General features: G+C 31.6%; 1 protein-coding gene across 1 annotated transcript in view; it reads left to right on the forward strand.

Moving 5' to 3' along the window:
* The window catches only part of LOC106877515 (collagen alpha-2(IV) chain), a 68,528-nt gene that overhangs the window by 37,630 nt on the left and 18,398 nt on the right, over positions 1-12,500 (forward strand). Inside the window, exons 24-29 of the mRNA XM_052974643.1 lie at positions 825-995; positions 3,453-3,596; positions 4,207-4,341; positions 5,252-5,427; positions 7,937-8,000; positions 11,296-11,475. Of these exons, the coding sequence (XP_052830603.1) occupies positions 825-995; positions 3,453-3,596; positions 4,207-4,341; positions 5,252-5,427; positions 7,937-8,000; positions 11,296-11,475 (870 nt within the window). The remainder of the gene's footprint in view (positions 1-824; positions 996-3,452; positions 3,597-4,206; positions 4,342-5,251; positions 5,428-7,936; positions 8,001-11,295; positions 11,476-12,500) is intronic.

Consider the following 12,500-nt stretch of genomic DNA (forward strand, 5'->3'; position numbering starts at 1 on the left):
TATATATAATTGATGATGGTATATTATTTATTTATTTGTGCTTATTTTGGAGATCTAGAGGTAAGTATTGGATTTTTATAGCAACAACTTTCTGATTTTATTATTAAAATTTAGATTAAATTCTGCTCCTCATGATAATTCTCACCTTTAGGTTATTAAACAATTAAAGTTTTCAGTTATTATTAAAAATCATTGTTGAAAGAGTGATATGTATTCAAATTATTCTTATCATTTTAATGAATTAAACATCGTTATTCTTATCCTTTTAAAAAAATTAAGCTAATCTTTGTATCTCTATAAATTCATACTTAGCTTATATAAAACTATACTGGTATATTCACTACATATAAAAAACTGCTTAGAATATAATTTTATTAATATCTAATTAGAATGTTCTTTTACCTCAATACTCCTTTATTAATACCAGTATATACCTATTAATTAATATTCACAGATACCATATGATGAGTTAGTATTTAAGTGTATAATATGTATAAATATTAAACTATTTCTGAATAATTTCTTTTCCTCCCTCACATCCTTGTGATGACATATATATATATATATATATATATATATATATATATATATATTGTTTACTTATATAAGACTTCAATGACTTTTATTAAATATTGGTTTATAAACATTCATTATTAATCATTCATGTCAATTTCTTTTATAGTTGTTTTCTTGATTTATTTCCTTGTCTTAAATGTTTCATATATAATTAACCACTGTGAATACTTAACAAAATTCAATTATTTTATTACAATTTATCTGCATTGCTCAGAGTTAAAAATCTTTATTCTTTATTCTGCTTTTAGGAGGACCTGGTCGCAAGGGTGAACCAGGACGAGATGGACTGCCAGGACCACCTTGTCCCAAAGGAGCAAAGGGTGTAAGAGGATTTAAAGGCTCGCCAGGACTACCTGGTTTAGATGGTTTAAATGGATCCCCTGGTTTAGATGGTCTACCTGGAATTTCTGGATTACCTGGTGAGTATCTATAATAATGAGAGCTGGTAATTATTAGGTGATCAATTTACTAGCCGACTAGTAGAAGGGCTGTGCCACATTCTTCACAAAGTTGCTTGGACTTTTTTTATGGGTTACTGTTATTCTTGTAAATCACTATAGTCTGTAAACTATAATGCTACTGTAAATTTCTAGAGGTATTGAAGAAATATTTGTCTAGAATATGAAAAATTGTTTGGTTTGCATTATAATCTGTTATTTGAATATATTTAGCTCTTGTAAGTGAGATTTTTTTCCTTTGAAATATAAACAACCTATGAAGAAGTTCTATGGTGATAAAATCAGGAATTTTTCAGCAACATATTTAAAGAGACCATTTGAATTTTAATTCACCAATGTGTAAAAAAAAAATTTGAAGGTAAACCTTTACATTCTACTTCCTAACAGTTATAGCAGCATTCTTGTAATTGCATCATTATAATATATTACTGGTACCTGTTTCCGTTGTTATTCTCATCTCAAAACTGATATTCTACAAAAAAAAAAGGAACAAAATTTATTAGAGATGGTTATATCATTTAATTTTCTTTACATCATCTGGGTCCTTTTGCATTTCAAACTAACTACTTTGGATTTTCAAGGAAAACATTTTAAATTCTTTAGATTTTCTTTAAAACTTTCTAACGATAGAACACATTTGAATATTTCAAAAATATTCCTGGTAAAATATTCATTGAAGATACTTTCATCTTGAATTGTATCCATTTGCTATGAAATTCATCTTACATCTTTGCTTAATATGCGATATGGTTTCACATATGTAAAACCTTTAATCAGTTAAGATTAGCATGAAATTAGTAGATAAAAACTCCTTCTAGGAGTCTTAAAAAATCTAAAAACAAGGAAGGAAAATATCTGTAATAAAAAAATTAATAAAATTTTTTTGAAAATAAAGAAAATGCAATAGGTGTGAATCCTGTCTTAAAAGGTAACTGATGAAAGCAGCATATATATTCAGTTTTATTAAACCTCCTCAGTAAATCACATACTATACTGTTGGCATAACTTAGAGGTGATCAATACATATAAAAAAAAAGAGAGAGTTTGTAGTGATACTGATTATGAATATCAAGAGAAGGCTCTCACATATGTATTATAGTGGACTGAAAAACTTTTGACTAACTGAGATTATCCATGCAAAAGATAATTTAGCACTCCTTTTCCAATTTGATCTACAAACTTTCTGTACAAACATTGTTTTATCATTGAAGTTTTGCCTGCATTTTGCATGGTATTATCTTGTGAACCAACCTAGTGATCATGTGATGGAAACTATTCGACATAGCTGCCCATTCTGTGTCAAGAATTTTTTTTTTCTTTGTGATATGTGATGTATGCAACTTTAGTTTTACTTGGTTATTCAGTTAATTAAGGGATCATGTATGACTACTGTTTTACTGTGATAAACAATGTGGGATTACATTAATGGACTTTATGAAAGCCATCTGTCCAAGATAATAAATACAATCTATTTAACAATAATAATCTCTACTAATTAACAACATAACAATAGGATCACTGATAGAGAATTAATACAGTCAGATCCCAGTTGACTGAATCAGTGCAAGGTCAAAGAAACACAGCAACTCTGCTGATAATAAAGAAATAACATGTACTCATCACACACAATCTGACTATAATGAGTGCTTAAAAGGTTATAAAGCCAAAATATTGTTTTTAAAACAATGTTTAACCTGCATATTATAAATTGAAACTAGAGCTTAATGGAAAGAGTCGAGGCAGGAGAACGTAAATAGGCTTCACCATTGGCTGTGATGCACAAATTCAATAGTAGTTTATGTATTTGTGCAAACTACAAGATAGAAGTAAATCCAAATATTTGCTCTACCTCTTATCTAACACCAAATATTAAAATGACATTGCACAAGCTGATAAGTATGTAATATCTTTAAAAATTGATTTAGTTGAAGATTATCATCAAATCAAATTTCTGATGAAACTCATGAAATAGCAATACTGAGCACCCTCTTGGGTTATTATACAGGACACATCTACTATACAATATAAAAATAGCAAGCAATCATATTTCAGCATGCCATTAAAGATGTATTAGGTGATATCACTGTTATAATAATTTATTAAGATGACTTTTGCATTGGTGATTACACAACTGATATCCTGGAGGAGAAAGTAAAAGCAATTTTGTAAAAACTCACCTCCCATGATATGGCTTTTAATGAAAAGGAGAGTGTATTTCATTCAGAAGAATTGACCTTCCTGGGAAATAAGATTTCCCAACATGATATTCAGTCTGACATTACTTCAGCAAGAAGTTATCTTTTCTAACCACTTCACCTTTCACTAGTCATCCTAAGAATATTTAGAAAGTGATAATATAGAATCATTGTCTGCAAAAGTTCAATTTCTGAAGTGATTTTTTTTTTTTTTCTTAAATAGGAAGTAAAGGAGAAAGAGGAGAACCAGGGTTCCCTGGGGAACGAGGCTCTGATGGCGGTCCTGGACTTTCTGGCTTGCCTGGACCTAAGGGAGATCCTGGTTTATCTGGTCTTCCAGGACGTGATGGTGTGGATGGACTGCCTGGTAAATATTCTTTTAGACTTTTATTGTTTGTTTTTGAGTCATCTGTATATAAGTCTAAAATATTTAACAGTCATATATATGACAATAGACTGATATATATATATATTAGGTAAGTGCATAATTATTGCAGCTTATTTTTAATAAATTTTATTCAACAAAAAATTTAAACAAAACACCAATTTAAACAAAACACCAGGCAGAAATTGAAGTAGATGATGAATATGCTCTGGAATAATCATTTAAAGATGTTTTTGTTAAATGTTGCTATTGTTTTTGTTGAATAAAATTATTGAAAAAAGCCTCAATAATTATGCACCAACCTAATATTAATCAAAATACCCATAAAGGCAATACAAGATCCTGCCCAATTTTCAAATTCTAATTAGTCTTTGTCACTTTTTTTATGCTCTATATTATTCTACACCCCATAAACATCCCACATCACTCTAGAATTTCTTAATAGAGCAGGTTTTCTCACTAACTTTGGAACTACTAATACAATATAATAATGTTAATTACACTAAATCAACCTGCCTCTCTTTCCTCCAAAACTTTCAACAAATATCCTTCATAAACTATCAAATAATTTTTTAAATTTGAAAATTTTTAGGCAGAAAAGGAGATTCTGGCATCCCTGGTTTAACTGGTTTAAAAGGAGAGCCTGGAAGAGTTGCAGCAAAAGGTGATAAAGGTGAAAGAGGAGATTCAGGTTTACCTGGACTTCCCGGAAAAGATGGTTTACCAGGTATGTTGACCCTATTTCCAATGTATTTGGAACATTTCTATTTTTCATTAATAAAACATATTAAAGAAAAATCTAAACCTTAATCAACTAGACATGTCACTTCTCAATACACCTACCCCTGAGAAATGCCTTCATTTATAAGATTTACTATTGTTACTTGGAGGATCCAACAAACTGTTGATGGATACCGCTAATTATAAGCATTTGGACAATTTATCCCATTCACTGCTGCATGGAAGATATAAATATTTTATTTTTCATACTGATCTGAGTAGTTTCTCATGTTTGTAACAATGTACAATGTCAACAACCTTAACTATGGAATGGAATCAAAGACTTGATCAAAATGATTAACATAACAAAACATTGTTATGAATATCTATAATTAATGCATCAAAACAGAAAGAAAACCTTTTATAGAATATGGAATTTTCATGGATACTGCAAATATTATATAAATTTTCTTAACATCTTCATAATTTTGCAATATAGTCTAGATTTGAAGAGAGAACTTATCAGCAACATTTTTATGTCCTTATAGCTATCTAATACATCATGGAACAATTTTTTGTGTGTATTATTGACAATTATAATATTTTGCTATACTATCACCAAGTAAATGCAATAACACTTTTTAAGTTACTTTAAGAAGTGAGATTCTATTGTGCATCTATTATCCAAATGTTTAATCTATACAGAATACAGTCATCATCTGAACTTGTTATCATTATGCAAATACTTTGTGTTTCAGAATTACCATATATTTATTTAATTCTTCCTGATCTATCTTATTACTGCTCTCACTACATCCAGTCCTATTTTTCTTAGTTCTTTCACAAAATATATACATTTTGAAAGTTCTTGCTTGTTTTTTGTTTCTTTCTGAAACGTGAGTTATTCTTTTGTTTAGGTAATGATGGTTTGCCTGGTATCCCTGGGCCTAAAGGAGAACCTGCCTACAGTCATTCAGGTCAAAAAGGAGAGCCTGGACCTGCTGGTTTGAATGGTCGACCAGGTCCTGATGGTCTACCAGGAGATAAAGGTGATACAGGTTCACCTGGTTTCCCTGGAATGAAAGGCGAAGCAGTAAGTATTTGAAGGAAAGCACAATATTGTTAAGTTTAGACTGAATAATAATAGTTAAATTTCCTTGTATATATATCGTTGCCTAAATTAATTTATTCAAACTAAGTTAGACACTTATCTCTTGAATTCATTAAACTGTAATACACGAAAAGGTCTAAACTTGAAACAAGGCAGCCTTCAGAAAAGCTTTTTAAAGCTAGAAATAAACTTTGTGGTAGATGAAGTCTTAGGACTGAAAATTAACATGGGAAATGTTAACTCAAAACTAATACATTTATGAAAAAACCAGTGACACGTAACACGGGAATTGACATTATCAATTTATTTAATAATATTGATTTACAAAATGTTAATGTCCAATCATCACACATGCAGAGCACAAATATATTGAAGACAACAAATAAAGAAGTTTCTTGTAACTCTGTACTCAGTAGAGTTTAGTAGTAAAGAGAGTCAAGTTTGAAGTTCTTCTAATTCAGCTGTAAGAACGACCGAGCAAACCAAAAGGAGAAATGGTGACGAATGGAAAACAGGCTCCTTTATTAACGCGTCACACGGTCGACACAAAAATATAAAAATATATTTATGTTATAATTCTATAACATAGAGAACTAAGAAATGCCAGTAAGATAAAAGATAGGAACGCAACCAATAGAGATGAATAACAGTAAGATTTATTGGAGCATCAAATTGTATGTCTGTGTGTGAGTGTGAATGCGACATAATAAAACACAATATAAGACTGGCCGTCATGTAAAGAAAAGAGTGTGTGCAAGTAATACATGTATGTGAATGTGAGAGATACATAGTATTGATAAGAGTCAGTAACACGTATAAGGAAATATACCAGTTCTTAGTTAGAGTACACAGTAGTTAGTGTCTGTATATAAGAAGTTAAAGGTTAAGGCAGAGCGGTCACTCGTCGTGATGTTGGGGCTCGTATGCTGGGCCAGATTCTTGAATACAGATGTTCTTCGCAGGCTGAATTCTGGCTGTTATTTCCGTGGTGAAGCGATTCACACAAACAGGGTGAGAAGCTGCGGTAGTTGTTTGGTTAGCTGTTGGTAGCTTGTGTACGTGTAGAGTCATGTTGACGCTGGCAGCGATGCTGGTAGTCGTAGTTGAACGATGGTGTTGATGTCGTCGCTGGAAACTGGCTGGTTGGTTGGTGCTGTGTTACGCGTGTGTGGTCAGACGACCAGATCTAGGAGATCTGAGCAGCGACGACTTGGCGGGTATCTAGCAGGCTATTTATAGATACAGATGGGCTCCAGAGAAGCATCAGAAGAACACTCTCACGTGACCTTATTAGGGGCTGTGGTTGGTCAGTTTGCGTCCTGGTGGCAAATGGAGTGGAGACAGTTGTCAGTCAGGTGATGACAGGGAAAGCGTTGTTTTCTACTACGCTCGCCTGTTAATATTTAACAGTGGAAGAGATGGTTTCATTACACTATATATAACAGTGGGAGAGATGGTTTCACTACACAGCCTACAATGGAGAAATGGATTGATCAGTTGTGTTATACTTATCCATCTTTTTTGTGGATATATTATTTTGAAAATTCATTCATAACACAGTGTTTTCATTTTGGCATGACAACTACATTGCTTGTAGGAATTTTTTACTATTTTATATTAGATAGGTCAGATGACTAATAGAGGACCATCAAGAATACACAGTTAGGGCAACTAGATTCAATATATCCAGACTGTTTTACTATATCCCACATAGTTAACTATTGCATTGAGCAATATGACTTCATGCCAGGCTGAGGTATGGCAGTTGCACAACAAATGTATTGCTTGTAAGCATTCAATTGTCTACTGCTGTATCATCAACAAGCTTGAAATAGAATATCTTTTCAAAAAGTCAGTTATTGCACCATCTAGAATAGCAACAAGCTGAACTTGCTCTGTTCTCAACTCATCTATTATTATTCTTCAGTATTTAAGAAAAATAGGTAACATGAAAAAAAGGTAAAAGAGGATAGAATTGACAAGATAAATGATAAACAGTAGAAAAACGAAAAAGAAAGGAAAATAAGTGGGGGTTTTTTTCCAAAACTTCTGCAGGTTGTAAACTGTAAAGTTAAATTACAACAGAAATGGAAAGTACAAAGTGTGCCTTGACCATTATGTAGTAATTGATAGATTAGAGGAGTTGTAAATACAGCAGACTAAAACAACTGCTAAGCACCTGAAAGAACAAATCCATTCATATTTGCGAAAAAGATAAAACAGTTAAATTGCAGATTTAATTTGGATTTACCTTCCAGATTGACAATGTTCTGAACAAAATCACACTTTAGTTCTACAGAATGATCAGGAGATCCCTTTCCCACAAAACAAGCCCCATAAAAATTTTTACACAATTGACTGCCAAGATTTATTTTGTTTTGGCAAATATTTTGACTTTGACAAAAAGTTTTATCCCAATTTTTGTAAAGGAACTCTTTCTTTCTGCAGCAAATATTAAAAAAATTTTAAGTCAACTTATTCTATTATTTAGGGAGTACCTGGCTTTGCTGGACCATCTGGAAATGATGGATTGGATGGACTTCCTGGAATGAAAGGTATGTACACAATTTACAGAGGATTTAATTTTTTATTCATAATACTTTATGTATTTTTGTTTGAAAAAAAAAAACAGCCTTTATAATACTTTATAATACTTTATAATGTATTTCCCCTTGATTTCATGTTAAATATATTTTTCTTTGATTTGAGTTAGACTCAATCTTTTCACAGGCAATTTCACAGGAATTTCTTTCTCTAATACTTTTTGTTAAGATAATTGTTCCTAAACAAAGTGCTGTAACTGAGCATTTTCAAAAGTCATGATTTCAAACTTTGTTATTGTTAATGCGGTGTTTGACAATGCACTTTGCACTATTTTCTCCTGTGAGGAGCTGAAGGCACAACAAATAATTGTTTAAGTTTGTCCATAGCTACAAGAAAAAGTATGATGAGAGCTTTTCTTCATCATATTAGATCAAAGTAGAATATCGGAAGTTCAAACAAACTGTGATGGCAAACCAATCTCTTCATCACCAGATACCTTATGAAAGATATGACTGTCATACTTTATAATTTTATAGAATTTTTTTCTTTTCATTTTAAAAATTGTCATATAAAGCTTAAATTTCTGTTATGTTTAAATAAGATACTATTCTTTAAAAAAAAAAAAAAAAACACATTTCCTAGTAACTAATGTTATATTCCTGATGATTCTATGAGCTGGAGTACAGATAATTAAATGTCAAACTCTAAGACAATGGAAATATTTTATTAGAATAGTTGTAATGCATTATTTGTAGATTATAAACATACAACTCAAGAGCTTTGTGTAAAGTTGAGTTTTGAGTTTATTCTTTCTGTTGTTGACACCAGATAATATTAAATATTATTTGGAGAATCAACCCACAAGAAAAAAGAGCACATATATATTAGCTTTCAAAGTTGTCTTGACACAAGTGAATGAATAAGCAGGTCACTACTAGAAACTACAGGTATATTTAGCAAGATGACAGCTGAGATTTAATGAGCAAACAGAAAGTGACGCAGTAAAGTAGCATTCGAAAGTGAATTTACTTCATGACAGCAAATGTTACAATATATTTCCAGCTATCAGTAATCATATGGCTGGATTCATGGGCTGATAGCAAGGAGAAAAGAAAAATAATACTGTAGTATGGGTTACATTCTCTTATTATTAATTTGCTTTCAAAAAGAAAAGCTTAAATTTATATAGTAATAATCATTTTATCTCATCATCATCATCATCATCATCGTTTAACGTCCGCTTTCCATGCTAGCATGGGTTGGACGATTTGACTGAGGACTGGTGAAACCGGATGGCAACACCAGGCTCCAGTCTAATTTGGCAGAGTTTCTACAGCTGGATGCCCTTCCTAACAACATTTCCTTTACTTTTTTTCAAATGTTATATGGTTTTGATATTTTGGAAAAGATGAAGTTAAGCAGTTCTGGAAATAAATCAAATTCTTCATATTGACTTTTAGTACTTGTCATCATCATCATCATCATAAGTATTTTATGGCATTTTCCAATTCACCTCTTACATTAGCTACCCATTGCCAATAAACAATTTCCCTTCATATTTGTTGCTTTTCATCTAACATTCAGCATCTTTATTCTGAATTGAATCAGAAATAACAAAGTGGCAAAAACAAATTTGTCAAATGAAAACATTCAGCAGACAATTAAACCATGACACTCCATGAATTTGTTAAAAAATATCCTATTTGAAAGATTTCCAACATATCTAAATCACTCTGGAATAGTGTCCATGGTTCGATATCATAGAACAAAACACATGTTCTCAACATGTGCATTATAGTGTGTAATGAGATGTTCTGTTTTCAAACACACCAGTAAGATGAAGATGCTAAATCAATTCTATTCTGATATGTAACGCTCCAGTAATTTCGTTTTCTTCTAACCAAATTCTTCATCTGATATAACATTGACAATTCATAACAAGTATTTTGATTTCATGAACATTGATATTAAGAACAAATTTCAAAGCTATATTTTAGAAGTAACAGAAAAGCTCTTAAGCTCTGTCCTTTAAGTCATCATAAATTGCCGCATTGTCAAGCCTTTCTGGCCAAAATGTATAATGTTCCATACTGAACAATCTCTTCATTATCATATTGGTAACTGCATTGAATAACAGAGATGAGAATATATAACAACCTAATGTGAGACTAGTTCATTGGAAAATAAATATTTGATATTTAATCTGTAATTTTCACTGCCTGAACTAAACAGTTAATACTCTTGTAGCAAATGGAGAAGCTTGCATGGTACACCCTTGGCTTCAAAGATTTCCAGAGTATTTGTCTGCTTTTAATATCAAATATATATTTTTTTGAAGGTTGTAAAAGCAATAATTAGTCATTTGCTATATTGAACGAATCTTTCCCTAATAGAAAACTTTAATTGCAGCAACTGCAATTTAGGTTGATTTTCACTTGTTCCTCTTCAATTTAAGTGTATAGTGTAAAGGGAAATAAAAATTTTGCCAACATTTGACAACATTCATCTCTGCCAGTTCTTGCCAAAACCACAATTGTCTTTTTTTTAAAAAACTGATACAATCATGGTATTCTTCCAACTCTTTGAATTTTTCACTAATTGAGACAAGGTACAATAATGATTGTAGTTTAGAGAGTAGTAAATAGACACCAACTTCAATATCTCAGATGTTTTTTCATCAATACATGAAGTTTTGTCATTTAATAATTTATCAACAGCTATAGAAGATGACTCACTAAAAACAGTTCTAAAATGTGATATTCACTTGAAGTCTCAGTTGGATCATCATGATTATTTAACGATTAATAATATTTCCATCTCTTTAAACTTTCTATTGTTTAAGTGATGTGCTTACCATAACATTTTGAATTTTCTCTGTAATTTCATATACTTTCACACTAACCCAATGTAGAAACTGGAAATGATTTTGGCTTTCATTTTTTTTTTTTTTTTACACACTTCTCCATATCTCTGGCAGCTCAGTTCCAAGGATATTTCTGTCAGCATTTAGATTATAATGTTTTTTTCTACAGGCATTTCTTTAAGCAGAATCAAACAGGCTGTAATTGATGGCAGCTGGTGCTCCAATGTTCCATGGGGAAGAAAAAGTGGTATTACAGATTACAAGACCATTTGTAATACTGTGAGCTTTAATGAATTAAAAAACATTATTATTGGAAATTTTTCAGGAATATTTTCTTCCATTAAGCATAAAAAATGAGAAACAAGTATTGTTTTCTTTTAGTCAACTCTGTACTATCATTTTCTTGGTTCATTTTCTGGTGAAACTACTTTTTAATATTATAGGAGAAATTGGTTTACCTGGCAGAGATGGTTTGCCTGGTATTAAAGGAGAACGTGGTCAAGATGGACTGCCTGGCATTTCTGGTGAGAAAGGAGAGTTTGGACCTCGAGGCAATGATGGCCTGCCTGGCCTTTCTGGGCCAAAAGGAGATCATGGTGCAGATGGACGAGACGGTGGTTTATGTAAGAAATGCCATTTTTCTTATAATTATTTATCATTTTAAAATCTTTAGCACTGATCTAGTGCTACAGCAATTATGCTATTTGTTATAAGTCATCCATTAGGATATATCGTCAAGCAAGTTTCACAACTGCTTCCTTATTTTATGTTCCATTTATATATGCATTCATGTATAATGTGCATTTCTAATTATGAGGAATGATATCCTTGAAAAAAAATATATCTCTCAGAGAATATGCAATGATTTTTTTTGATTTTTTTTATTAGTATTATCATGAATAGAGTAAGGAATTTAGTCAGATTTATTATAATTGCTGTATAAAGTACATTAAGCAAGTTTGCACGTCATAATCAGAGCAAACAGCAATGGCTCTTTAAAAAAAAAAACTTTGAATTTTACTGGTGTGTCGCCATAAAAGTGCATCTACTTTAAAGTCAGTGTAATGAAACTCATATAATCATGTTTTTCTTTATTTTCGTCCTGGAAATCAGCCTAATTTTGATAATGACAGTGTATTTAAATAGTTTACATTCCATTTTAAAATTCACTATTTGCAGTGAAGCACATATGGTTATATTGTCACAGAGGAACAAAGTAATTATAAATTATGCTTGGCTATTTTAAACCACCTACCTCTAACTTGGCTATGATTCCTTTTTTAATAAAAGCATTCTTCAGCTTTATATGTTTTAAACATCAAACAATCAGGATCTGGCAATATTTTTAATCAAGTTTTTTTTTTTTTAAGTAGTTGTATGCTGTCAATTTAATGCGACAGTCCCCTGAAGGGAATAATACTATATAATGTTTATAAGGGGGAGACAAGCACCTCCACCCAGCTAAGCCTGCATCCAGAGACATGTTTCTTTGCTTATCATCAGTCTGGAGTAACATAAGGACACAGGAAATGTGTCAAGGCCAACAGGAAGCGGTGCAGCTTCCTAGGTCTAGCCAACAGTTGTATTATTCCCTTCAGGGGACTGTCACATTAAGTTGACAGCATACAACTACTTCATCATATCACTA

This window comes from Octopus bimaculoides, chromosome 19, assembly GCF_001194135.2.
Source record: "Octopus bimaculoides isolate UCB-OBI-ISO-001 chromosome 19, ASM119413v2, whole genome shotgun sequence".
In the NCBI taxonomy this organism is placed as follows: Eukaryota; Metazoa; Mollusca; class Cephalopoda; order Octopoda; family Octopodidae; genus Octopus; species Octopus bimaculoides.